General features: G+C 36.1%; 2 protein-coding genes across 3 annotated transcripts in view; both read right to left on the bottom strand.

The window, feature by feature from the left end:
• Nucleotides 1-11275, bottom strand: part of LOC133517728 (obscurin-like) — a 29109-nt gene extending 17834 nt beyond the window's left edge. Inside the window, exons 1-3 of one of the 2 annotated variants that reach the window (XM_061851111.1) lie at nucleotides 10029-11275; nucleotides 1822-2071; nucleotides 301-387 (exon numbers count right to left, since the gene is read on the bottom strand). In XM_061851111.1, coding sequence (XP_061707095.1) covers nucleotides 301-387; nucleotides 1822-2071; nucleotides 10029-11128 — 1437 coding nt within the window. In that variant the 5' untranslated portion in view covers nucleotides 11129-11275. The remainder of the gene's footprint in view (nucleotides 1-300; nucleotides 388-1821; nucleotides 2072-10028) is intronic. The other variant, XM_061851110.1, reaches the window with a different exon arrangement.
• Nucleotides 11276-13303: 2028 nt separating this feature from the next.
• On the bottom strand, nucleotides 13304-23785 carry LOC133517723 (retinol-binding protein pinta-like). Its single transcript, XM_061851102.1, has 7 exons — nucleotides 23447-23785; nucleotides 22938-23124; nucleotides 18253-18412; nucleotides 17458-17629; nucleotides 15114-15314; nucleotides 14288-14393; nucleotides 13304-13484 (listed from the first exon to the last, which is right to left on the bottom strand). Exons 2-7 carry the CDS (start codon nucleotides 23077-23079, stop codon nucleotides 13333-13335), a joined length of 933 nt encoding a protein of 310 aa, XP_061707086.1. The 5' UTR covers nucleotides 23080-23124; nucleotides 23447-23785; the 3' UTR covers nucleotides 13304-13332.
• Between the last annotated feature and the right edge of the window lie 3260 nt (nucleotides 23786-27045).

Raw genomic sequence — 27045 nt, 5'->3', positions numbered from 1 at the left:
TTAATTTGTTATGGTTACAATCATTTCTGGTTAAGACATGTCACTTTTGACACTGATAAATAATATCTATAACAAATGCAAATGAAATGTATAACCTGTTCTTACAATCAGAATACGCCTCCCGGAATCGTCACAAGTGTAATAACCGCCTTACAGCTGTTATGCATGATGTGACAGTACAGTTAATTCCCAGCGGGTATTGGCATTTAGGAACTGCTTTTTGCATTTAGTTTTAGTTTCACGTCGATAATAAGTAGGTATGTAGATAGAATGAAAATGACTTTATGTTATACAGCTTACCTGAAAGAAATGTTTGTGCTCATATACCAGTCTCGTAGCTCTCTTATTACCTCTGGAGTACATTACATACATATTGAATTTTTGCTCCTGAAAATAAAATATTTGTTCAACACTTCTATAGCGAACAAAAAATTTAGGTTGTAGGATGATAGGTGGTACAAATTAATAATATGTTTATTTTGATGATTTGTCACAGCTAGTTTAAGTGCCTACAAACTGCACACACTGTACAAGATGGTTGTGTGCCGCACAGTGCTGCACACTGGTGGAATCCCACCTTAATATAAGGACGGAGTTCTATTCAAAATTTTAATTTTGAACACAAAAAATTGTTTTCATGCAATGCGTGCCGAAGTTAGTGAAATCTCATCAAGTACTTTCCCCGGGCTAAAACGGCAAGTAAAACTACCATGTAACCCGGGCAATCTGGCGGTAACTTACGGAACTGTGAAAAATCGTGCATTACTAATATCATGGATATAGTCCGACCAGATTTATTGAAGCTACTGTCTAGTCCAAATATCGCTAATGTTGTAGAAATAACGGATCAAGTTTATTATGAGAAAGGCCAGATTACAGTGGACGGTTACAAGAATAGACAGTATCACGCGCGCCGCAGTCCATGACACCGATGTTTTTATGACTACTGGATAGTTACTTTTATTAATTATTTCAATTACTAATCAATCATGCAGATTTATGTCAGAATCTGTTTCTATAACAAGTTTAGTATTCTTAAGATTTTATCTTTTACCTGGTCACTGTATATTCCGTATGTAGGTATATTATTTCAAAAACTTATACCAGATATTACTAGTACTATTAAAGTTTAAACTGGAGCAAATAATAACAAAAAAACTAGACCTTAAAATATATGCAGTTACCTTCTTAGCCCATTCATAAGCAAGAATTACGTTGAATATGCACACATTAAACCGTTACATTTAATATTAATACGCTGAACAATCAAAATATGTTAGTGAGAATAAATTAGAAACTATCTCACTGTCGCGAGACAGCGGTGGCAGAATGATTCCATTTTTATCACTTGTCACTATGACCGTCACTTTCGCGCTTACATACTGTTAGAAAGTGACAGGTATGGTGACAAATTATAAAGAGCCGACCATCTTAGCCCTACAGTTGTACTTACTGTACCCGGAAATATTTCGATGCTTAATGTAAAGGCCAAAACATGCAGGCTGCATTCCAACTATACAATATAAAAATAAGAACTTCTGAGATAAGTACGGCTACCGCCAGGTTGACTCTGACATATTCGCTAGCGTGTGCGCAACTTACTTTCTATGCATCTCGCTCGTACTCGCATATTAGTGCATTACGTACATGTTAGTTTAACACTGTAAGACTATTGTAGTTAGTGTAGTTTTTCTAATTCAGAAGTAAAACGACTTATAAACAATGTGCACGATAGTCTGCAATAAGTTCAGATTTTCCCTCAAAGTCTAAACTGATTTCCATCACCCTGTGAAAATGTATAAATTCATAACTGGTACTTACGAACTTCCTAAAACATTGTCCCAACTTTCTGAGATCATTCTCACAGTCTCGTAAAGCCGGCAGGAATTCTTCGGAGTGGAACCTGAAGATGCGTTCGATGTTGGCAAAAATGTCAGTCTTCATACCCTGGAGGGTGTAGGGCAGGTCATCTCTCCCCATTTCGGGAATGTAGTTCTCGACCACATGCCTCAGTCGTTCCACGTACACGCTTTCGGTGTGAAGCAACTCATTTACTCTTTCTGTCAGTCGCCTGCAAGGGGATGACACAAAACCACAATTATGATACTTGTTATGCGTGTTGAACTTTCAAAATAAGGTGTATGATATCATAAAAATTGAATGCACTATTGTTTGGCTTTTGCATTGGATGTTGATGTGTGTGCCATATTTTAAGTTTACACAAGAATGCACAATACGTAAGTATATAATTGTCCTAGGTATCATAAGCATCTGATGAGTAAATACATGTAATTGATATCATTTGTTAATGATTTCTGTCATTAACATATCTAATCTTAACTTTTTTCCACTTTCCATGATATAGTCATAAAGTGCCGTAGCCGACAAGAAATCCTTATAGTTTTGTTATGTCTATATATGGTTTCTGAGCGAGAATTCTCGAGAAATTTGACCCTCGTCGAGACGCCTCCAGAACGCAAGAAATGAATCTCTATGATGAGTAAAATAAGAACACGCTAATAACACGTGATGTGTCTATAGTGTATATCTTTAGGTGCTTAAATAAATGTTTTTATTTTTATTTTCAGGCACTTAAAACAATAATTAGTAAACCAACCAAATAAAAAACTGTCTTAATCCATCCCTTATCGTTTTGGATATTCATATTTAGACACTTTTGAACTACCTACTTTGTCTCGTTTTAGGTTCTTTACTATACGTCGTTTTTTAGCATTAGAAAAAAGGTAAACTTTTTTACATGTCTTTTTATAGAACAACGCTTGTAGAAATTTAATAACTATTAATAATTATGAAAGCAGAATAATTTAAATGATTGACTGATTTATATTTTTTACATATTTGCCGTGACTTATTTTTCAAAAGTGTTTCTCAAAAAAAATACATGTCAAGTTCGCTTATGTTCTTTTTAATGCAGTATAAAACCAAACAAAACTAAATTACTATTGATAAATCATCCCGATATAGGTATTCCCATTATCAAAATAGCACAATTTCAGCAGCTTCATTGTTACGTTGAGTAGACTATTCTTATTACGTAGTAAAACATCTGTGCGATTGTCACGTCGAGTTAAATTAATTGACTTGAATATCCTTGCATATTAAAATACCATATTGTGGTTTGTTTACATATTGTTAAATACCTAAAGAAATACACTATAGGATATCACATCGCCGGCGCGCACGCCTGCACGGATAGTTTTTTGTTTGTTTTTAAATTTTTGTAATAAAGCATAAAAAATGGAAATAACATGATGTTCCATGCCTCCAGAAATAAAAAAGGCCGAAAACCAGAACCAATATCTTCCATTTTTTTTTGCTTCATTAGAAGTCCCATTTTTATCTCCAGAACATTTGATGTTTGGAGACATTCCGCCGTGTTGGAAAATCATCTTTGATAAATTCGCCTTTCATTCTGTATGTCGATAAAGAAAATCTATTAAAGACAGCGTTAAAGCTTATTCAATTCTACACAATAATGTACTATACGCCTTTGTGCAAAATATAGGCCATACAGAAAACACGTCTGATTTTTCGGGCATTTCACTACTAAACAGTATTCTAGTTCAGCAACCTTGACAATCGCCCGCGCGTGGCAAAAATAACTATACCTACACGTACCTTTATGATGTCATGCAACTATTCTTCAATGTTTGAAAATCATTGTAGTTGATTTAAAGATGCATAGGTATTGAAATCGCACGTTTAACTAAAAAAACTTTTAGGAATCAAATAACGGATGCAAATACATATCCTTCGTCGTAAAAAGCCAGCGAAGATTTTACTTTTTTTGCAGGCCGAGAGTTAAGTATATGACATTTTCTCAAGCTTAAGATAGCTTAGACACCAATAACTATAATATAAAAATTTACATAAATACCTAAATATAGAAAATACCCATGTCTCAGGAACAAATATGTTCTCATCGCCTAAATTCATAAATAAATAAATTTACCGGGATTTGATCCCAGGATTGTCAGCACCAACTGCAGGCTCAACCAGGAAAATAAAACTAGCTTACTACCGAGTAGCTAAACTAACCTAAACCGATAGGTCGTCAGTAGTACAGTTGTTGTGCATATTATTTGCTTAAAACAATATTATACATACTTATTGTTTACGGTGTAGTAAATGCTCTCAGGAAGATATATAACAAATTAAATCAAATACAAATATGTGTCTAGCTATCGATATACATCTCATACACAGCGTGAAGCCATTGGTTTCAAATGCTGCGTTAAGGCAGGCGTACTACGCATACTTCCACTCGCTTATGCTCTACGGCGTGATCTTGTGGGGTAACTCGACCGATGCAAAAAAGGGCGCTGAGGAATTTACTCGGTCTAAAGCAGAGGCAGTCCTGTAAAGCGTTATTTGCTGAGCATCAGATTATGACCCACTATTCGGAGTACATTTTTGAAGTCATAATGTTCACGCGTAAACACCTGTCTCAATTTAAGCGAGTGGAGGTCGTGGGCAAATGCCTCCGGAGCACGGAAAAACTTCGGACTGTTCCGCGTCGCACAGTATTGCATGCAAAAAACCCGCGAGTAATAGGTCCGACTTTCTACGAGCACCTGCCTAATCATATAAAAAATGAGACATGTGATGCAACATTCAGGCGCAAACTAAGATATTTTTTAATAAAGAAATCCCTCTACTCAGTTAAGGAATATCTTTCAAAAAAGTTTGACTCTGACCAACTACATGTAGATTGTAATTTCTAATGTATATTGTTATTGTTATTTATTTTAAGGTTTTTGTTTTCAGTTGACATTCTTTATTTTATTTTCTACTTGACATCATTGTTTGAATATCATATTTAACTTATTCATTGATAGGTACTCTGTAGTATCATGGTACAAATTCAACTTTTTATTCCTATTAATTATTTTTGACGTTTTGATATGGCTAATATTATATGATACATTTATATACCATTGTATATAACTACCTCTATAACATTATATTGTTTTGTAATAATATTAAATTTCACATTGTATCCAACGATCACTATACGATAAGTAATTGCTTATGTATCCTTTTACATTAACTTTGATCATTGTGTTGAGAGATAAATAAATAAACTAAAACTAAAACTACATCAACTGTTATAGTAATCATCTGTATATATCCATTATGTATATTGTTATTGTCAATAAATAGAATAATAATATGTTAATGTTTCATTATGTAGTGAGAACATTCTAGAAACGTTTGCTCATATGACCATACATTACAATACTTGGCGCAAAAATATGATTATCGTTAATATAAGAAGGAAGATTTACCATTTGTATAAAATTTGTTTCACTTGCGATGTTCAACGATTTGTATTGATACTTACTCAAATATAAAAAAACCGGCCAAGTGCGAGTCGGACTCGCGCACCGAGGGTTCCGTACAAACCTGTAGGTATATATTATTATATGATGTAACTAAAACTGTACGATTTTTGCAATTTTTCCTCTATCTGTGCTATAAGACATTGCTTCGTACCAAATTCCAAGATTCTGAGTTCACGGGAAGTAGGTATCGATTCTCTTGCGAGTGTCGAAAATTTACGGAAATGCGGCGGCTGTATCTTTTGATTGCCTTGGCTTAGAAGTTTAATTTTTTCACAGCTCTAAGGGACAGTAGACTTGAGTATTTGATATAAATTACAGTTTGATACCTCCACGCGTTCCTGAGAAAAAGGGTCTTGACAGACAGACAGACGGACGGACGGACAACAAAGTGATCCTATAAGGGTTTCGTTTATCCTTTCCAGGTACGGAACCCTAAAAAAGAAGAACAAGTAATAAATAATAATAACCCAATGGAGAGTAAACACTGTAAAAATACACTAATCATAATTCCATCCTCAGGTATATGCCACCGTATTTTACACACCAGCATCAAAACACTTGATATTCACCCACTTAGGTACATATATCTTCTAACAAAAATCTGTTATTATGAACACCTGTAGAATAGTGCGCAGATTTCTAGATCTATAACAGTAGGGCCTACAATATCCTCTTATACTCGTTGGGCAAAAAGCCCACGAAAATGCTAAAGCTTTTACATATTAAGGAAAATCAAACATAAAAAGTAATTATGAAAATGTCGCAATCTAAAGGCCACCTAAGCGCGCACATGTTTTTGGCAGAACTCTCGAAGCGTCTGGTTGACGTAACTGGTGACTGAAGAGCTGGCAGCTTCCTCGCACAACGTATCAGCATTGCGATACCACTAGGAAATGCCGCCGACATCCTTTGTACCATCCCTCATGGCCTCATGGGCCTATTTTAGATTTAAGCTAGTTATTAATTTAATTTAGTATTTGTACAGTTACTGTAATATGTACGTCTGTATATATCTAGTATGTTAACAAAGAAATACGTTTTATTGATTGCCACCTTGTTTTAAGTACAGTCCCGTCTGAAAAGTGCCAAAAATATTTATACACTACCTTAATATATGAGCCACTTTTTTCGTATCGATATTTTCAGACGTGACCGTACGATATCAAATGAACATTATTTTTGCGACAAGGCCTTTTAACAAGACAGTTGTTAAGTAGGTAAGTAACTACAAAACTTGAATGTCTGATTATGATATGACACTACTATCCTTATTATTATGTGACACATAACATACCTACTAAAATATCATGGTCAGATTGTTGATATAAATGGATGGTCTCGCAAGTGATTGTTTACAATTAGCGACGCGAAATGAACGCACCGCTCAATATTATATCAACAGTGGCTTATGCGATTAACAACAGAAACCTGAACTAACTTACCTACCTAACATGATATTACTAACAAGCGGAAACCCTATTACATATGTTTAGATTTATCAATATTGACTGGTTGTTTTACTGGAGAAGTACATCTACGCGTTCGTATGTACGTATATGTACGGCATAACATATCTACATCTTACGAATGAATGCATCTAGCTTACCTGCATAGCAGATTTGTTACGATTTCAGGCTTGGTTCCATACGAATAATTACTCAGTATGGCTTATACATTCACCTCGCCAAATTTCGCCTAAGGGTTGTTAAAACACCGTATACCTACAAGGTCTAACAAAAATAGTGGGAATCCGTTTAAGGGCATATTTGGTATCGTGATTCGTGTTCTAATCAGGCACAAATAGAAAAAACAATTTTTTGACGCATAATTTTTTTGGCGTTTGTATGGAGGGTTGACCGAATTGGACGACAAGCCCTATAGAAAAAAAATTGTTTCTTCTGCCTTATCCAAATCAGAACACGATATGCCAACATATCCAAATCCTGGTTCAAACCTGGTATAGGATATTTGTTCCTGAGGAGTCATGGGTATTTTCTATGTATTTAAGCATTTTTAAATATTTTATATTATATAATTCGTTGTCTAAGTACCCTCAACACAAGCCTTATTGAGTTTACTGTGGAACTTAGTCAATTTGTGTAATAATGTCCTATAATATTTATTTATTTTATTTATTTATTTTATTTATTTATTTATATGCCTTTAAATAGATCCCCACTATATTTGTTACAGCCTATTTTTGTCTGCGTAAATCAGCTGTTCCGTAGATGGCTATTGTAAGAACTGTAAGAGATGGCTGATTTTCCCTCCATTGTTGAACCCATATCAAAAGTCTCCCAGTAGGTTAACCGATTTAGTTACAACTTCATTTATTGTTAATCTATACATTATTGTATTATTATTTTTTTGTTTAACTTAGTTCAGTTAAAGGAATCGGTGTACATAGGAAAATAGTTTCGTAATGCATAGTTACAATACATAACATATATATTTACTAGTTAATATTTCTTTGAATCCTTTAATATTTGTCTAGAATAGTATAGTATAGTTGACTATATGGGAAGTTTTTCAACACTTAGCCAAATTTTCGCAATTTCGAGGTTGGTTCCATAGTAAAAGGTATTCAGTATGACCTAAATATTATTCATCTCGCAAATTAAAGCTGAGGGTCGGAAAAATTATTAGTAAGTATAGGTACGTAAAACTACATGACCAAATATTTAAAAAATATACTAATATCTACAGTACAGTACTACCACTGTACACAGAAAATATATATGTTAATAATTAATAATAAGCCTAATGAATAGGTATATATTTAACTGCCACTTAACCTAGTCGGTAGACATTCTGCCTACGAAGCAGGTCACGGGTTCGAATTCCGACATGGGTGTCTATTTGTGTGTGTGTGTTTATCACAAATATTTGTTCCTGAATTATGGATATTTTTTGTGTATTTTATTTTTATATCTATTATACAATATCGTTATCTAATTCCCGCAACACAGGCCTTATTGAGCTTAGTGTGGGACTACCTAGGTCGATTTTTGTAATATTGTCCCATTATATTTACTTGTTATTTATTTATATGTATATTTACAGTACATATGATGCTACTGGACCGCACTAGTGAGGTAATTACCACTTTACGTACTCGTACCTATGTCGAAAATTTAAAGGGTCATATGTATTTTAAAACGTGGTAAAAACTATTGCAAATGCGTACTCCCTTCGGTCGTGTTTTAATTTATCGCCACTCGTTGCCAATTTCCTACTTTTCCTACTGGTATCGTAAATCGTAATTTTATTAATACTCCTCCAACTGGGCACAGGGCCTGTGCCACACACACATGAATCGATAGGAACCTATGTAAGTAATATCATTTATAAAATCGTATTGCTATTCAAATTCATATCGCTTATTAAAGAAAGGAAATTATTTTCCTATAATTTAGAACTAGAAAAGCCATCTTATTGATTACCTGTGTGAAGTAATAAAGATTATGCGACCTTCCTGCCCACGCTAAGGCCGTAAGATGTTTCTTTCGTTACGAACACAACTCGACTAACAATAGATACCCACGCATTTACGCTGTTTTGTTTTGATATAATAAATGTATCATTTGACGACGGAAGTCATAAAAGTGGTTTCAAAGTACCTACCTACATATATGCTATACAACCTATACTTTACTTGGTCATGGTATTTACTCAAGAAGAAAAGCCCACCAAAACTCCCTCCGAAAGTTTTTCACTTAATCTAGCGATTAATACGATACAGACAAATACGAAACTGAATATTTTTAATTAAAAGTGAGTTTGTCCACAAGACTTAAATATCACAAAGAACTAAGAGAACAAAAAAGATGGAGAAAAGAAGAAGATTGAAGTCCACAAATGAGTAAAAAGGAAAAGTTAAGTCAGTTCTTGACAATTTAGTTGATAATAATCTGTTTATCTTGTAGTTCCCACGCATAAATTATCGTCAATTAGTTACTTCAACTACACGTACCTACACAACTAAACGTAATTTGTATATGAACACATAATTTTCTCTGTATCAAACGGAACTGAATGTCAAATATGGCATGTAAACACATACTGTATGGCTCAAAACATTTGAATAAACATCAAGGCGAAGCCATACAGACATACCTACTACAAACATTACAGTCACCTGTTATGCCTGTTATAAATGTAGCTTGCAATGATGTGGTTTTACAATAAATGAGACTAGAATAAATTTATGAGCTGTAGTGTATAATATGTGGTGTGTCCTTGGATCATTATACAATTTTGTGAATAATTTAATGCATCCCATATTTTAAAAGGCCGAGCATTTAATTTGTTAGGTAAATTTGTCTTTGAGGAAAATTTTTTACAAACCATTTAGTATTATAGCCAATAAGCCAAAATTTCTGATAGTTAGGTAAAATCAAATTCACCAATACGATATAATTACGGCATGTTCTTATAGTAAGACCTGCAGGTTTATACCTATGTATGTGACATTTTTAATGCATAAAAGGTATGTAGGTATGTGAAATAGCTAATGAATAAATATACTAAATGGACAAAGACGCAATATCCATATCTTAGCGGTAAAAGATAAGTATATCAGTTATCTATGGCATGACAAAGCCTAGCATCGATATCGCAAATATTTTTACACGTTATCGAATAAATGTGAAGTGACCTCACCGTCGATATTTCTCCTTTTTCGATTCCACTGGTAGCAATACCGGTTCCGCAGACTTTGTAACACACCACTCGTTCACTGCACTCACTGTAAGGAACTCTGTGTCTGGCGCATGGCACACCTCGGAACCGAACTCATCTGAGGACACTGTAATACTGTCATATTTTTGGTATGGAACCATACCGTCGAACGAAGATATGGACTTAATGCTAACGTTATCATAATTACTACGTTCACCGGAAGCACCTGATGTAACAGAGAAATAGTCTCCTTCATCACTGCAGTCCTCGTTAACTAGAGTATCGGTGGTCGTCGAAAGGGTGTCTGCTTTACCGTCGTCAATATTCACTACGTATTCCTCGCCCCTATTGGCCTTGTCACTATCTGAAGAATCATCACTGCTGCTATCAGATTCCGATATTAATGGACGAGTATTTTTAGGTTCTTCGCCATCGGATACTTCGGACGTTTTCAGTCTCAGTAATTTCTCTAGGTCACCTTGTGTAACACCGTATGACCAATGAGCTTCTCCTAAATGTTGATTGGAAACAGTTGATTTCCTCCGCATAACTGGTGGTTGGCGTCGACGCAGAACAACGGGGGAAGAATTGGGTGTCGCGAAGGAAAACCGTCTCGGCGGTTGTACCACCTCTGGCCTGGGGGATTTACTTTCGACGGACGAGTTATCGTTAAATGGCTCCGGAGGCGGGGGTGCAGGCCTATGAGGACGAAGCCTATCCACACCTGATTTCCGATCGGATACAAAACCTGATGAATTAGATTCATAGCTGATTTCTGACACATTAGACAAAATCGAATTCACCGATACATTTGAGTTACGGTCATGAGATCTATTCACTGGGTGCAAATTTTGAAAATGAAGTTGCACGGGGTTCACCACACTCGTTAAATTTTCTAGATCGATGTCTTTAACTCTTTCTAAAGATTCGGTGGAGCCCGCGAGGTTGGTCATCGAGGTCTTCTCGAAGCGCAGTATCATTTCCTTGACACTGGTGCGGTCCCTCCTGATGACGACATCCTCGTCGTCAGAGCGTTGATGCAGCTCGTCAGCAAGGTAAGTACAGAATTCCTCTTGTGTCATGGCGAAATGGAGGCAAGTCGGTTGCACAAGCGCTCGCGAGGCCAGGTGCGCCCGCTCATATCAAGGCGCACTGTGAGTGCGCACAATCGACGCGCGGTTGACACTGACAGCGAATCACAACTGACGCGACGCGCGCGCCACCCACCGCCGCGCTCTTGCCGGCCGCATTATACTAATTTTCCAAATCGAGATAACTAGAGAGAGCGGCATTCGAACTTCAAAAGTCTGTGAGTGATTTGTTATCGAATAATATTAAAATAAAATAAAATTGCCATTCTTTTGTTCAAGTTGGAATCGGCCTTCCTCGTAGTGATAAGCGCGCATTGTAATCTAAATATGTAACGTACAGTCAGCATCAAAAGTAGCGGATCAAATAACGTTTCATAAGTATCTACCATTCTGTAACGGCTTAACAAAAAGTGATGTTTTTAATATAGAATAGAACAACTAAGACTGTAAAAGATATACTTTTGAGCGCGAATTTTAGAAATTTATCTATATTTGGAATAGTTAACCGGAATATCAGATACTTTTGGCGCGTTGTTTCATCCGCTACTTTTGATGCTGACTGTACCTATTTATTGTTTTAGCTTTTTTGGCAAATTTTGTCGTGTTCATTTTAGGTAGACATATCTGTACCTACCTAGAAAAAACTAATTACTAATTAATTATACAGACATGCAGCGTGGAACAAACTTAACAAAAACCTTTTTTTTTAACATAACACATTTATTCAGCAAATACAATACAGATTATAACAGTAGAAATTAAATAAATAAATAAGTAAATATCTGGTACACCGTCTGTCAGTCGGAGTGTGGAAGGGCGGCACCATCATCGAAACCAAATAATTTCGCTGCTGGCTTCCATTTGTGGCGGGTGCCTCGAATGCACCTCGCTCTAAGTAATTATTGAAGTTATTATACTCAGCCAACCCAAAACGCGAGACAAGGATCTGTCCCAAAAACCTTATAGCCAAGACACACCCTTTTGCACAGGAATTTTATATAAAATCTAATTTGTAACATCGATTGATTTCCGTAATCAAACTAACAAATTTAACCCTTTATAGGGTACACTCACAAGTAGATATTATAGGGCAAAAATTAGCACCCCTAATATCATATTTTTGTATTTTTTCTTTTGCAGTATCATTAGGACTTTTAAGAGGCGTTGAGGATTGAATTCTGTTTTTTTTTTTATCTGAACCTTTAAAGGGCTAAGGGGAAAGGCGACAAAGTCACGTGACCGCTTCTCCGTACAAGAGTAGTCTCCATTTTCCTCCCTGAATACTGGGAAAAGTCACTGGAAAATATATTTACACAATTTATTAAACATATGGTATCGTCCACTATCGTCTCAATCTTACCATCTTTATCTGTCCCTAGCACTCTTAGCAGGTCACAGGTTTTATATTTTAAAACTAATATCTCTATGTACAGTCAGCTGCAGAGAAAAGTGAAGTATTGGTGGCTGTACAAGTCTTAACATTGGTGTTGTAAAAATAATGATAAGGCTAAGCCTGTGTTAGATTGTGCTAAATCTATGGGAAAAAAACGGTCTATAAAAGAAACAACAAATTTCTGTGATGGTACGAAACCGTCGGAGCGCGACTATGGTTCGCACTAGGGCAGATTTTTAGATTAGTAAGAGTAGTAACTGTTGTAACTTCTTAAGGTTCGTAAGTATGTACCACCACTACTAGACTAGAGTAGATAAGTACTCTACAAGTATATACTATATAAGTTATAGATTGTACTATCTGCTTATCGCTATCTTGTTATCAAGCCTTGAATTATTTCTATTTTTAGGAATATAACTTTTAAATTATTTAAATTATTCCCAGTCCGTCTTGACATGCATGCAACATACAACACCTAAATACCTTCCGCATCACTTACATTATTTGTACCTATGCTTATTTTATACTACGTCGGATGGCAAACAAGGATACTGCCCGCCTGATGGTAAGCAATCTCCGTAGCCTATGAACACCTGCAACTCCAGAAGTGTTTCATGCGCGTTGCCGACCCTAACACTCCGCACCCTCGCTGAGCTCAACGAGGCACGAGGCTCGACGTTGGTAATAAAGGTGTATTATTTAATTTGACCACTTTAGCTGTCACTATTTGATGCTGACTGATACAACATATGAAGGTTTAAATAAAAAGCTACTTGCACTGATATGTTTTATTAAAAATTACTCAATCGAACTGCAAAGTCCTGAAGGAGCCATCGACGCCGAACAGAGTGGATGACGTAGTGGGCTCGCCCGGCCGCTTGGCTTCATCGGACTGCACTGTCTCCTGAACCACGAACCAGTCGCGGTAGCTCTCTACTTTCAGCTTCCAGTAATCTACGAAAATATAGGCGTAAATCATAATCTGAATGTTGAACGTGTAAAACATCACTCACATAGGTAGTTACTTCGTACTTTTAGAAGCCTTTTTTTCTTGTTGTTTTTTTACGTTTTTCGTCGGCTGAGAATACGTTTGGTTTGCAGAAGAGCGAAAACAAGGAAAAATTTAAATGTTTCAACTAATATAATATAATAATAACATTTAGCCATATGTGTTTATTATTTACAGTACCATACAATTATTTTTAATATAGAGGTAATCGTGAAACAAAAGCAGTTTTATTATTGCCATATCCATTTTTGATGAGTAATTTTATAATAATTTTCTGTTAACAGAGTGTAAATTATCCTATAAGATGCGGATATGGCACAGCATTGCATTGCAGCAGCATTTGAAAAAAAAGTTTTTTTAATAGCTTTTAGTGTACCTATATTGTTTTTATTTTAGGAATCATTGAAAAACGATTTTACTCAAAAATGGATGTGGCACTATTGGATACTCTCAGCCGCCTCTCTGGCGGTATCGATATCTGAGGAAAAAACCATATTCCTATACCAATCTTGTAAACGATATCTGATTGAAGTGCGTAAGATACAGTAAATATTTTGTCGTTATATTGAAAATTCAATTTCCATTTAGGTGAAAAGATGAACAATTGAATTACGTTGTAAAGAAATATTCTTTTTTGCATCCAAATAAACGCAAATAACAAAGAAATAACATATAACATAAGAATAAGGTAGGTGATCTTATCGCTAAACAGCGAATTCAATGCAAAGCTCATTGTAATGATATTTACCAATCAATTCCTGGAGAGATCCGTCTTGTCCTCCATATTCCGTCGGGAGCATTGCTTGAGGGACGGCATGGTATATAGCTTTGTAGTCCTGGTTATAAACCTTTATCTGAAAATAATTAAAGGATACAGGGAAAGTGGGGCACAGTGAATCACTTATTTTTAACTGTAATTGCGAAATCTTAACATCAAATTATATCGTTTTCTTATCTTAAATAGCCTAAAAGTGTACCTATCTAACTCTTAAACTGTTTAAAACCCTCCCCCCACATAACCTCACGTGTATTTTTATTTCATTTTTTCATTCGACCTAATTTTAAGATAAATAGAATTGTATAGAGTAAATCTTGTTTATACTCGCTATTTTGAAGTGCCAAGTGAAGATTTATATTTAACAAAACCGAGAAAAAGTATGTGATCAATTTTTTTTTTCTTAATTTCGTTCACTATAGAAAAATACACGTGAGGTCTCCGTATACCCCCCCTCCCCCAACGTGATCTTTCGTGATTTTGTCGTTACCCCCCTTTACGCGAGGTTCGATAGGGGGGGGCTATTGAATTCGCGTGATTTGTGCACAAGCCCATACTTCAAAAACTGATGAGTATTTAATAACGTTCATTTGGATTTGATTTGTAATGTTTTATAGTCAGTATTACCCTTGAAATGGTGAGAAATTTTGTGTTTCACTCGGTGGCAAAGTTTGTTTAATCCTCGTGCCTTAAACCCTCGCAACGCTTATGATATTAACTACAGATTCTCATTTTAGCGCTTTTCCGTCTGTATACTAAAAGAGTCATTAAACAAGAGATCTGATGTTAAAATACTTACTCTTTTTTTCAATTTTTCTCCAAGGAAGGTTTTTAAAATAGCATATGCAGCCTCGAACCCCGCTGGAGTGCTTATTATGTAGTTGGACCGCACACGCACTGGGAAAGCTTTCTCGAAGCAGGAGATCGCTTTTTTTGCTAACGTTGGGGTCCATTGGCTTAGCACGCTGATCCCCACACCTTTCATGTCAACGATTACTTCCTGAGAAATAATAAGTTGAGTTTCATTAATAGTGTTTAAGACTATCAATTAACATTGCATTAGTCGTCAATAAGTCAAACGTAATTTAATTTTTAGTTATCAGTAAAAGAATAAGGAACAAAATGGCGTTCTAAAAGTTTTAATCATGTATCGAAAGATGGCAGTAAATTTCTGATATTAGGTATGCTTCCTAGTGCACGATATGCTAAGGCCCAATAAATGACACCCGGCTGTCATCTGTTGATATTAAAATACAGATGACGAATAGAATAGAGACCGTGCGCGTTGTAGGGTCTGTCATCTTGTGGCCTGAATCGGAACCATAAATATGTACATGTACACGTCACGTGTTTCCTTGTACATAGTAGGTTCTGCCATCTTGTGGGCTACATCAGTACAAAAAACATCACATTTACGCCTCGCACCAAAAATCTGACGGCTTCTGTGCTGCCTCCTACAGTTTATGCACGCTCTCTATAGTGACGAGAACTCGGACGTCTACCTTAATTATTTATCAACAGCCAAGTCAGAAAATTTTATATTTGACTATTTCAATTTTCCTAAATCAACATCGTTTTGTTATTCCTAATCACCTATATGAATCAGGCTGCATGTCATAGATGGTGGAATCGCATAGATGTGACAAGGACAAACAATAACAATGCTTTCTCTGCTACTCCTACTGAAAGATACATAAGACTATCTCTTTCTATCAGTTCCCCCCACTACTCATGTCCAATCCATACTAAATACTAGATTCATGCTGCATGTACAGTCAACCAATTTGAATCCTAGGCCACTATAGAACCTTGTCGCTTTAACTAGTCTATACATGACATGCATCACTCAATAAGCACTGTTGTAGAAGTCATTATGACATGGTTCTATAGTGGCCTAGGAATCAAATTGGTTGACCGTACATATGTGATAATGCAAAATCATTTCGCGAAAGCAGCAGAGTGCACTATTATATATATATATAGACATATAAGTAATTTTACTTGACTAAATTGAGCTACATAGTTTATGTATTGGCTGACTAAGTGTCAGCGGGTTAATCCTCAGAGTAATTAATCCCTAATTACTCCAGGTGTAAGAGATGGTATACATGTATGTACGTGTCATGTGTGATCTCTTGTTTATGTTCCGGTATTTGATACTTTCATATTAAATGAAGATATATATTAAATGTCGACGAAAAAACACACACAAAAAAATCAGTTTAGCAAGACATTTTTGGATACCTGTGAATGTTAAACAGCACTATCGTCCCCGGTCATCGTCCTGTATATGTCGTCCCTATAAAATCTCTCTGTTGACTGATTTTTTCTTATATTGAAAAAAAAAGACATAACATTAAAGAAAAATTAATTGAGTAAAAATCTTACTCTTACTTCTACTTCTCAAAGAAATTTACATATCGCTTAATGAGAAAATTACATAAATGTGAGTATCTTTTATCAAGAATTGCAAGCAACAAGCGCACCAAAGAGCATTACCACAATCATTATTAAATTTGTTGGTATAAATTGAGGTCCATTAGGAATATTTGAAATTTTCCCAATTTCTACAAGTACTCATTAGCCCTTTTGTGAAATGTGGACCAGTCTACTTTTGTAATTAAAACATAAGTAATTATTAGTTGGTATTAGGTGGATTTCATCTGCTGCAATTTTACGGTGAGCCCTTAGAATATAAATTAAAGAAATGTTACTTTGTATAGCCATGGGTATTAACTAATTGATTTATTTCGATAAGGTTAAAATTATGCAAATTACTTTAATGATCTGTTCGGCAAATACTGTATTATTATTTGAGGATTTTAATTCTTAAGACAACAATTTGGTATGACGTAGGTAGAATAAGTTCTTAATATTTCGAGGAGTAAAATAAATAATTCGTTAATATTTAACTTATCAGTTTTTAAACTGTCAGAAATGTGTGTCTTTCTGTTTACAGGCGCGCGTCCTGTATTTATAGTTGTATGGGTTGTAGCTTTTGCTGTGCTTGTGAAAACTATGTACATGCATGTCGTATTATGTTTGGAGCCAGGTCGGATCTATTTTTGGGAGTATAATTTATAATCTCATTTCCGTTTTTTGTAATACCATATCACAGACATGATTTTATGATGACTCTTTACCTCGCCAGCGACATTGAAATTGTCATCCTCCAGCATCATGATCTCAGTGATCATGAAGGCGATCTTCAGCACGTCCGTCAGGTGGTACTTGGAGGCATCGAACACCCCGATCCTTACGATACAAGTGCGAGATGAATCTTCGCCCTGGCATTTCTTCAGTGGCAGGAAGAGACTGAAAAAATTTTTTTTTCTTAGTGCAGTCTATGTTCTTATTAAAAAGGGGGAGGGGTTCAAAAGTATTTGTTATAGAAAAGCAACGAAAATCTAAATGGTTATTGCTTTCATTCATAATATATCGAAGGCAACTTGTGGCAAGCTGTTGGCCACTCGTTGCGAATTCCCTAATTTTCGCACTTTTCTCGTAATGTACTAGTATGAAACTACTTATTAGGAGGTGGTAGACATTTTTGGCGCATTGTTTTTATGCTACTATCAATGCTACCTGTATAGTAATTAGGTTTTTTAAATGTCTTATGCATTTCAACATTTTTATTTTCATTACCCATCATATTTTTTTGCATATAGTAGGTATACATAGATGTTGCATCAATGGTTTTAAGGCCATTTACCTTATATAACATATTATTCATATATTCATAATACCTACTAGGAATATCTCCCTCCAAAAGAATCATTAGCGGCTAACCCTGAATGTATTAGGGTTAATTAGTACTTTATGTTTGCAACATTAGGCTCTGTTAACAAGTGTAGGTAGGTACTATTTATGTACCTTCCACATTATTTTAGTAAATTAGCCATGTTTATAATTACTCACTCAGTGTAAACTTTTCTTACCCTAATTTCAGTGTCTCCTGAATCTTCGAATCCATTGGATCCCTGTTCGATAAAAACTCTGGCACCAACGCTTTTAAAGTATAATACATATCCAGTTTTTCCTTTGTACGTTCTAGACTGAACTTGCATCCCCGTAAAAATGCCAGCAGCCATTGATCAGCTGAAATAAAAGTAAATGATATAACTACTTCCATACATTTCAAAGTTTTCTAAACTAGCGCCATCTAACTATATTGTTCAGGACTACCTTAATAAAAATGTCGCTTAAGATGTTTGTTGTCAGTACGATATTTGTCAGCATGTCGGTAAAAGTTGTACTACTAGCGACTGTAATTGCTACGAGCTTCGGAGTAAGGAACACAGATGGCGCTGTCAGATCGGAACTCTTCTATTGGTAAAATACAAAGCAATGACTCGACTGATAAACACACTGAGTATAGAGTATAGATATACTCAGTGCCGGATTAACCATTAAGCAAAATAAGCACTTGCTTAGGGCACCACGTCTAGGGGGGCACCAAAATCGTGGGAAAATAACGGGTAGTTTGTACATGAAACTTTGTGCGTCGTGTATAGGGCACGTAAGTGCGTCTCCAACGCAGGCCTTTGCCCCTACGAGGGCCCATTCCATCAAGCTTACAATATGCTGATTTTTTCATCATACTTTACCTATTGGTTCGTGGTTGATTTTTGATTTCCAGCATTCTGCAAATCTGTCAGCCTTTAGGCCAAAGGGCCTTACACCCAACGTAGAGCTCAGTTTTAGAAATCTACTTGTCTTCAACCCTACGAGGAGCTTTTTCTTCAGCCTTCTCGGAGTGTCGAATTTAATAGTAGATCTACACTTTTGTCTTAATTTATTATTATGTCGTGTCCGAATTTCGCTCTCTTGCAACTCGGCCTTCGGCTTCGCAGCACCGAAGTCTTAACAGATTTTCGAGGATCGGAATTTGTCACTCATGCATGCTGCCTGAGCTCTTGCACACCAGATTGGTTTGCGACGTATTGCACACAGCCAAGCTCGTGCGAACTAATTGTCAAAGTTTTATTATAAAAAAACTGATGACGGAATCAAAGGCTAAAGTGCAGGTTCGGGGCTTCGTTCCCCACGAAGGTCGAAAACCAAAAGCATACGGTTTTATTTAACCCAAAGGTTTCCTTTAGCAGAATTAATCTTTGGTTTCCTAAGATGTAATTAAAAAGTGATGCCACCCAGATTTTTGATTCAGGTTTATTTTAGCTTCGGCGAAGTCGGTCAGTCGGAGGTCAATAACTGTTTAAGTTTAGGTTCTAAGTTACGTTTGTTCTCATTTTCGACAAAATCTAAAATGTAGATCATACCAAATTTCATTCAAATAGATGCAGCGGTTATTGATTCCCCACATAAACTTCCACCCTTCTTTACACATCCTTAGCGATGATTTTTTTAGATTAAAACTATCCTGTCCTTTCTTGGGACTAAACTGTAAACTCTTGATTATATTTTTGGGTCTAAACTAATTATCTCTATACCAAATTTCAACTAAATTGGTTCAGCGGTTGAAACGTGAAGAGGAATATTAAAAAAAATGAAAATTTTACATGTTTCCACTTCGGAATGGTGTCAATGTGATACCATACTCGTAAATGAGTTCGGCATTACACTACAAAACTTGGTGGCTCCACTTTTTAACTAAATCAACCCTTGGGTCCTAACTCCTAGGGGTCAATCCTGCCAAAGGAAATCTTCGGTTCGAAACGCCTATTTCATCGGCTGCAACTAACTCTAATCAAGTGCCCTTTTGAGCGAGGCCAAATGCCGAGCAGCAGGAGAGCCATGATCACATTGGTTCGATTTCGTTAGGTCTTATTCATACTCGGCTTTTTACTTTATGCAAAAGTTAGCCTTAAGCCTCACATTCGGCCATGTGTCCAAATCCAGGCTTTCGTCTCTCGCGGCTGGGCATTATGCCTTATTTACAATTCGCCATTGGTTTTTTTTATAGCGCGCCGCCCCCCCGCGCAGACTCCCCGGACGTCTAACCTTATGAGGACCTCAGCCTTCGGCCTCATTCACACAATTTGTCAATTCCAAGTTCTGCTTTCTTGCAGCGTGGCCTTTGGCCTCATACGTAAAAGCGCCGATCGGACCGCGCTTTCAGCCTTATGAAGAGCTCAGCTTTCGACTTAGTTTTTTAAGACACTTGGCCATAGATTCTTGCCAGAGTTCGGCCCTGCTGAAGCTCGACCTTTGGCCTCACATGAATGCGCTTCTTAGAAAAGCTCTCTTTTCAACCCTGTGTGGAGCTCGACCTTAGTCCTCGCTTACATTGGGTATTTTTTCAGTCACAAAACCCAGCTCTCTCGCAACTCCGCTTTGAGGTCTTGCTCGGAAGCGCCAAGTGGCCACTCCGGATCTTCAACCTTATGAGTATGGCCGTTGGATTCGTTTTTTGACTATTTCCACCATTGGTTCAATTCCAAGCACTGCTATCCTGCAGTACGGCCTTCGGCCTCGCACGATTGCCCGCCACGGTAGAAACAACTGAGTGTCAACCGTGAACCACGTTCGACGTGTTGTCTCCCTGTCGCACATACGAATTTACAATTGCCTCTGGGCCTCAGTCCTTATGTAACTTTCGGGTTACTTTTGGTCATGCATGTTACTTCTAGGGTTTATTTGTGAAGTGAACCAAAGCAGGTTTTAATCACATAGTTAGCCGGAAAGGCAAGTACACAATCATAGATATAGGTAATTTCAGTCATTTAGTTCACGCATGCTTTGATAAAGGTGACATTAGGATGGCGACTGCACCAGCATTACTGTTGCAACATTACTGCTGCAGCACTGTCAATTTCCTTGATAAAATAAGTAATGGATTGAAAATACTAATTGCAGCAGTAATGCGACCATGAACGTCATTTAGTTTACCAAAAAAAATCAATGTTGTCAATGTAATCTGGATGAGCCTAGGCAGAGGGGGCACCAAGATCTAGAAATGCTTAGGGCATCAAAATTTCTTAATCCGGCACTGGATATACTTAATTAAACATCTTATCGATTTAATTACTGTAAAGATATTTACGCTTCCATAAACATGACCTTTCTGGTAAATACTGATATTATTGCTGGTTTTGATAATGTTAGGAAAATCTTGTAATAAGAACATCGGCATTTTTGGTGTTTTTCCAGGATGACCTAAGCGAATGATATTGAAAACACTATGTGAGATAATTAAAACGTATTCTCTCTACACGCCATTCAAGGCTCAAATAGAAATCGAATTGTGCTTAATAATCATCCAGTAACAGTTAGCCCAATGTTTCCAGTTGAGGACTTTCTCATTAAATGTTTAGGTTGATCTTAAAAAAGGATTGCAGTTAACGTTACAGCAGCCATGAACGTCTGGTTTTAGGGATCTGAGTACCTACCTACTACTAACCTTATGTTATAGAGCGGAACGTATACGTTGTTACTTGTTAGTTATCTACGTGTACTTACATGTAACAACCTATCCTGAACCTACTATTTACCTGTTATGTGTACTTCTATTCGACAAAGAACGGCTGTACGATTTCTATAAAATTGATAATAAAAAGGCTCGTAAGACGAGAAATATATAATATAGGTATCAAGTTTTTTAGGTTCTTTCTTAAGAAATATGTTTGTAACTTATAAGTATGATATTAAATGATTATTAAATGATAAATGATTTGTAATTTGATTTGTAGTGTTTTACAGCTAATATTTTCCTCGCGATGTAATATTCTGTTTCAGTCAGTAGCAAAGTTCGTGTAACCCTCCCAATACTTACGATTTGTTTACTTTGCAATCTTTCCCTTGCACGGGTATCAATATTAGCACAAGAGGTTAAACAACAACTTTGTCCCCTTACTGTAAAAAATAGTACATTTCGATGCTATATAGTTAGGAAAGTATTCGCCTACGGCTCGTGGCAAGATATCTCGGTACTTGAGCAGTAACGACATTTCCGCACGTGTATCGAACGACGTTTTTTTAATACAGTTACGAAAAATAAGAAAAAACGACAGTTATTTTTTTTAAGCATGTTCTATAAGACAGAAACAATTGTAAATATAAAACATTGTACTATTATTACCTAAGTATATATTTATTTATGATTATTTGTGTATCGTATATTTAAATTGTAAAAAAACAATATCGAATGTTGCCTTTGGAAACTTAAAACATGCTTGCAGTAAGAAAAAAACGTCTTTGATAGGGTTTCAGGGCTTTGAACATATTAAGAACGGTTTTTCAATATTCAATATTAAAAAATTAACGTGTTATAATGATGAGGAGGTAAGTAATAAAATATGAAATATGCATATTTTTATTATTCTTACATTTACAGTGGGTTTTATTACGACTTTTAAAGGAAACTAACATTAACTCATTACTCATCAATAAGTAGTCATGAATTGGAACAAGTCAAAATTGGAAATGTGAAAAGCACTAGTTCGCGAAAACCAACTTTCCGCACGCTAAACACAAATAGCTACGTAAAGTAGCACGTTTTGAGCGACTGTATTAAAAAAGTTATTTTTTAAGGAAATTCATTTTCCTTAGATTTCTCGTCTTTCATGCCAAAACAAAGTGGAAAATACTGTTGTAGTATATTCATTTGTTAGATTTTACCGGTTAGTAATTAATTATGTAGTTGATATTTTCACATATTACTTACTTGGTTGTATTGCATGCAGATGTGGCTGTTTCTTTAGCCAGTCCTTCAACGCCGTGATATCAGACGCTATTCTGCGATCATCCTCATTTATTTCTTTCGCGGCTTTCTCCTTGAGTGCCGCAGACAGTGGTCGAATCGTCATATTCGATGATGGTGGTAATGTGCTTAATATCCAATGGCTTTTCACCTTTATCACAAAAAAATGTATATTATATTTCAAATAACCACAAAAATAATAATGTATGTGTTAATAGGTAGGTTGTTTAAAGAGTTTATTACATTACAATGAAGGATTTAGAAGCGGACGGTATTCAATAAACTTAAATCATTTGTGAAATAGCGTAATTATGATTGTTAAATTTTACAAAAAGTCAAGGTTAACTAGAATACGTTTGGTTAATAAACAATGGTATTAAGCACATGAATATCCATTATCATCTTAAATGTTTACACAATATTAGATAATAAATGTAAGTAAGTGGATTTTTTATGAAGAGACATAAACTTACATATGATCGTGACAAGTTTCCCAATGATGCGCTAACCAAGCAGTAAATTCATATTCGTCGGGATATATATTTCGCTGAAAATGCTTAAAACATCATTCGCGGACTGAAGTCAAGACTGGGTAACACCAAACTAGGATAGCGATAATTTTGTCGAGACTGTTATTAGGCTATCACTGGAGTGATTAGATAGTGGTTCCTATTTACGTGCGTTCTGCGAGCTAGATGGATAGATACTGAGAACATAAAACCGATGCCACGGATTAAGTATGGTAATACGGTCGATATATTTCTTGCTTCAGGCAGTTAGTCTACCTACAAACAGACACAGAAAAATTAGCCATCTCAAATATGTGATACTCTGATATATTCACTTTTTTTTTTTCATTTTTATTCAGCATACATAATCATTACAGTAGTGTTCTACACTATGATATACTTAGAATAAAACTATAAATACAACCTACTTATAATAGAACAGGCACCAGTAATGGGATGGTATAGACAAAGTATTTACCGTCAGTTTTTAATCGCTGGCAACATTTAACCTTAAACAAGAGCCAAAGAGTTGCTTAAGTTTAATTTTTCAATGATATTTGTTAGTTTGAAAATGAATGGCACCATACATCCTACGGAGTGTGGAATTAAATTACCTCCACCTTCCATAATACATCCCATGACTGGAGCAAAAAACCACAGTTTTAATTTGGTTAATAATATTGAAACCAATTGCAGTAGCTTTCATTAAATACATAGAAAACATAAAGGACGAATTGAACATTCAAGTTTTAAAGCGTAAAGCGGTAGAAATTTTACAGATGTCGGTGACGTATCAAAAATACTCCAAATTTTCTCTTAAATGTTCCATGATTGGTGCCGTTAACATACTTAGGTACCTAACATAATACAAATTTACTTCATACAGTCAAACCTTCAACCAGCTGACTTTTGTACTTTGCGGACACGAAACTTTCTGATAGAAAGCTTCTTTTTATTTCTAGTGTTATAGTTATGGACATCAGAATTCTTAGTGAAGGAGTCTAGATTCTTAACAACATAAATAATACTATTATAGATGTATTGGGAAGCTACAGTTAAAATATTAATTTCTTTGTAAAGTTCTCTTAATGATTCACGTGCTCTTAAGTTATACCTAGTTGGTTACTAAATTCTGTTACTGCAATAATCTTTATCTATATAAAATATACGAACGAAAGTTGAATAAACTATATATTAAAATGAAGTACACAAAATCAGAAATTACATATGACAATATCATTCAAAATGGCCTCCTCTGGCCTTGACACAGGCCCTCAAACGACGAGACCAGAGGGCTTACCGCGAACCACGTTCGACGTGTTGCCTCTCTGTCGCACATGTAAATTCGTACGTAAGTGTGATAGGGAGGCAACACGTCGAACGTGGTTCGCGGTAGGCCTCTGTCATCAATAGCGGCACGCACGATTGTCATGACTAATTCCGTCACTGTCTTAACTATGGCTCGCTTGAGGGAGTCAAGATTTATGTGGGGTTTAGCACAGGCTTTCTCCTCAATAACCTGCCATATTGCATAATCCAGGGAGTTAAGGTCCGAGCTGGAGGACGGCCAGTCTTCGTAGGCAATAAAGTCAATTTTGTTCCTTCGAAACCAGGCTTGAGTTGTTTTGCCTTATGTGCAGGAGCTAAGTCCTGTTGAAAGACCCATGACTGGTTTTGAAATAAGGTGTGGCTTAAAGGCTTCACTATTGGTTCGAGAACGGTTTCTTGGTAAACTTTGGCCCCAGTTTTCACACCTTTTTCACAGAAATGAACCTGTCTGCCCTGAGTATGACACACCCAGCCAAATCATCACATAAGAGGGATGATGGCCTTGTTGCACTCTCGGAACAGCCGCAATCGCCTCTTGACTGTTTTTTGCATACACTCTGTCATTCTGGCGGTTACAACATTCTTCAATGGTAATTTTTTTTATCTGTAATAGAATTTTGCGGTGGCCATTTTGTGCGTACCGCTTCAATAGCACGCGATTTCTCTCTAGCCTCATAGTCTTTAATCGTCCATTAAGCAAATGACCTTTTTGTCTGCGGTAAGCGTGTAGTCCAAGGTCTTCATTGATAACTTTTTTTAGGGAGCTTCTCTTCACAGACATCTGTATTGCCAACAACTTTTGCTTCCGGACGGGGTTTCTTGCAATTCTCGCCTTCACTGCTTCTATTAGAGCTGGGGTCCAAACGGTGCGTGGTTTTCCAGACCTCTTGCGGTCATCGAAGCTCTGACTACTATTGTATCTATTAATTGTGCGATAAACAAATTATTTGTTGAATTTTAGGTTTTCAAGCAACTTCAAAATCATGTTTGGCGGGTGTGCGTTAAGCGTGAGATAAGCGTTATGTGTGGTATATAATTATAGCTCACAAATCCACCACATTATGTCATTTTTTATTTTTTCGGTAGCATTTGTTTTAACGGAAATAAAGAGGTTGCAAATCGAGTAACACAACTTAGTAACTAACTAGGTATATAGAACGAATGGCTCTCTTTTGTAAGACAAATATAGTCTGTACGTCAGCTGCTTTGCCCCAAACCAGAATACCATATGACATTACACTATGAAAATAACTATAATAGACGAGCTGTCTCAACATTGGTCAATTGCCTGATTCTACTAACGGCGTAAGCGGCCGAACTTAATTTGTATGGTTAAGGTTTTTTTGGGACTTTTTGCAATTTATATTACCATATGGCTAAATGCTGAAAAAGAATTTAACCCTTGTATTGAACCTTCACAAGCTTTTATTTAACTTTAACTATGCTTTATACATATTTTATTACCAATACGTAATTTTAGTAGCTGACCAGAAAAATCTTCTTACCAACTGCCTCAGTTAAACGGTAGATCTATAGGTACATACTATCTTATTTAACTGTAGATACGTTCAATAACTTTATAAGGTAAAGGTATACGATGGGGCAAGTTCACCTAATCTAGATATAGGGAAAAGTAAATAACAAATGTTTTCCAGCCAGATATTGTCATTTCCAAGTCTTCGTTTCATATTTGTCTATTGCAAAACTTATCTAGCAACCTATGTATAAATGTGACCTATTGTATGTGTAGATAAAAGGGTATTGCTACGTGTCGCACGACGGGTCATTACACCGGTCGGCTATCTACGCTATGACCTCTTTGTAAACCCACTATTGACAAATAAATAATCAATTTCAATAACAAATTACTTGAAAACACGTGTCCCGCTTATTCGTTCCTAACTAGAAGACAAATCAACCGTGGCATGGTCATGATATTCCGGCCTAAACATGCAAAGAACGCTGAACAACACTGACGATTGGTAATAATTAAAGAGTTATAACATCACGACTATCACGAGCGTGTAAACGGAGCACGATAGATACTGTTGCTAAATTATTAATACTTTTTCAAGATAACCTGGTTATTATTATTATATTATAGTTATTATACTATTGAAAACGGGGTATTTATCATGTAAGTATATTTTGTTTTTGAGACTCCGTGAAGATGACATGTACAACTATGCCGAAATAAGGTAAAGGGCCCCTTTTTCGGCTGGTTAAGGCTATTG

This window comes from Cydia pomonella, chromosome 5, assembly GCF_033807575.1.
Source record: "Cydia pomonella isolate Wapato2018A chromosome 5, ilCydPomo1, whole genome shotgun sequence".
Taxonomy (NCBI): Eukaryota; Metazoa; Arthropoda; class Insecta; order Lepidoptera; family Tortricidae; genus Cydia; species Cydia pomonella.
This window is presented reverse-complemented; position numbering and strand designations above follow the sequence as displayed.

Coding starts and splice junctions, on each gene's coding strand:
- LOC133517723 (XM_061851102.1), bottom strand. CDS start 23,079: ATGACGATTCGACCACTGTCTGCGGCACTCAAGGAGAAAGCCGCGAAA. Junction 15,315..17,457: donor ATTTCAATGTCGCTGGCGAG/GTAAAGAGTCAT, acceptor ATTATTTCTCAG/GAAGTAATCGTTGACATGAA. Junction 14,394..15,113: donor GAGAAAAATTGAAAAAAAGA/GTAAGTATTTTA, acceptor AATTATTTTCAG/ATAAAGGTTTATAACCAGGA.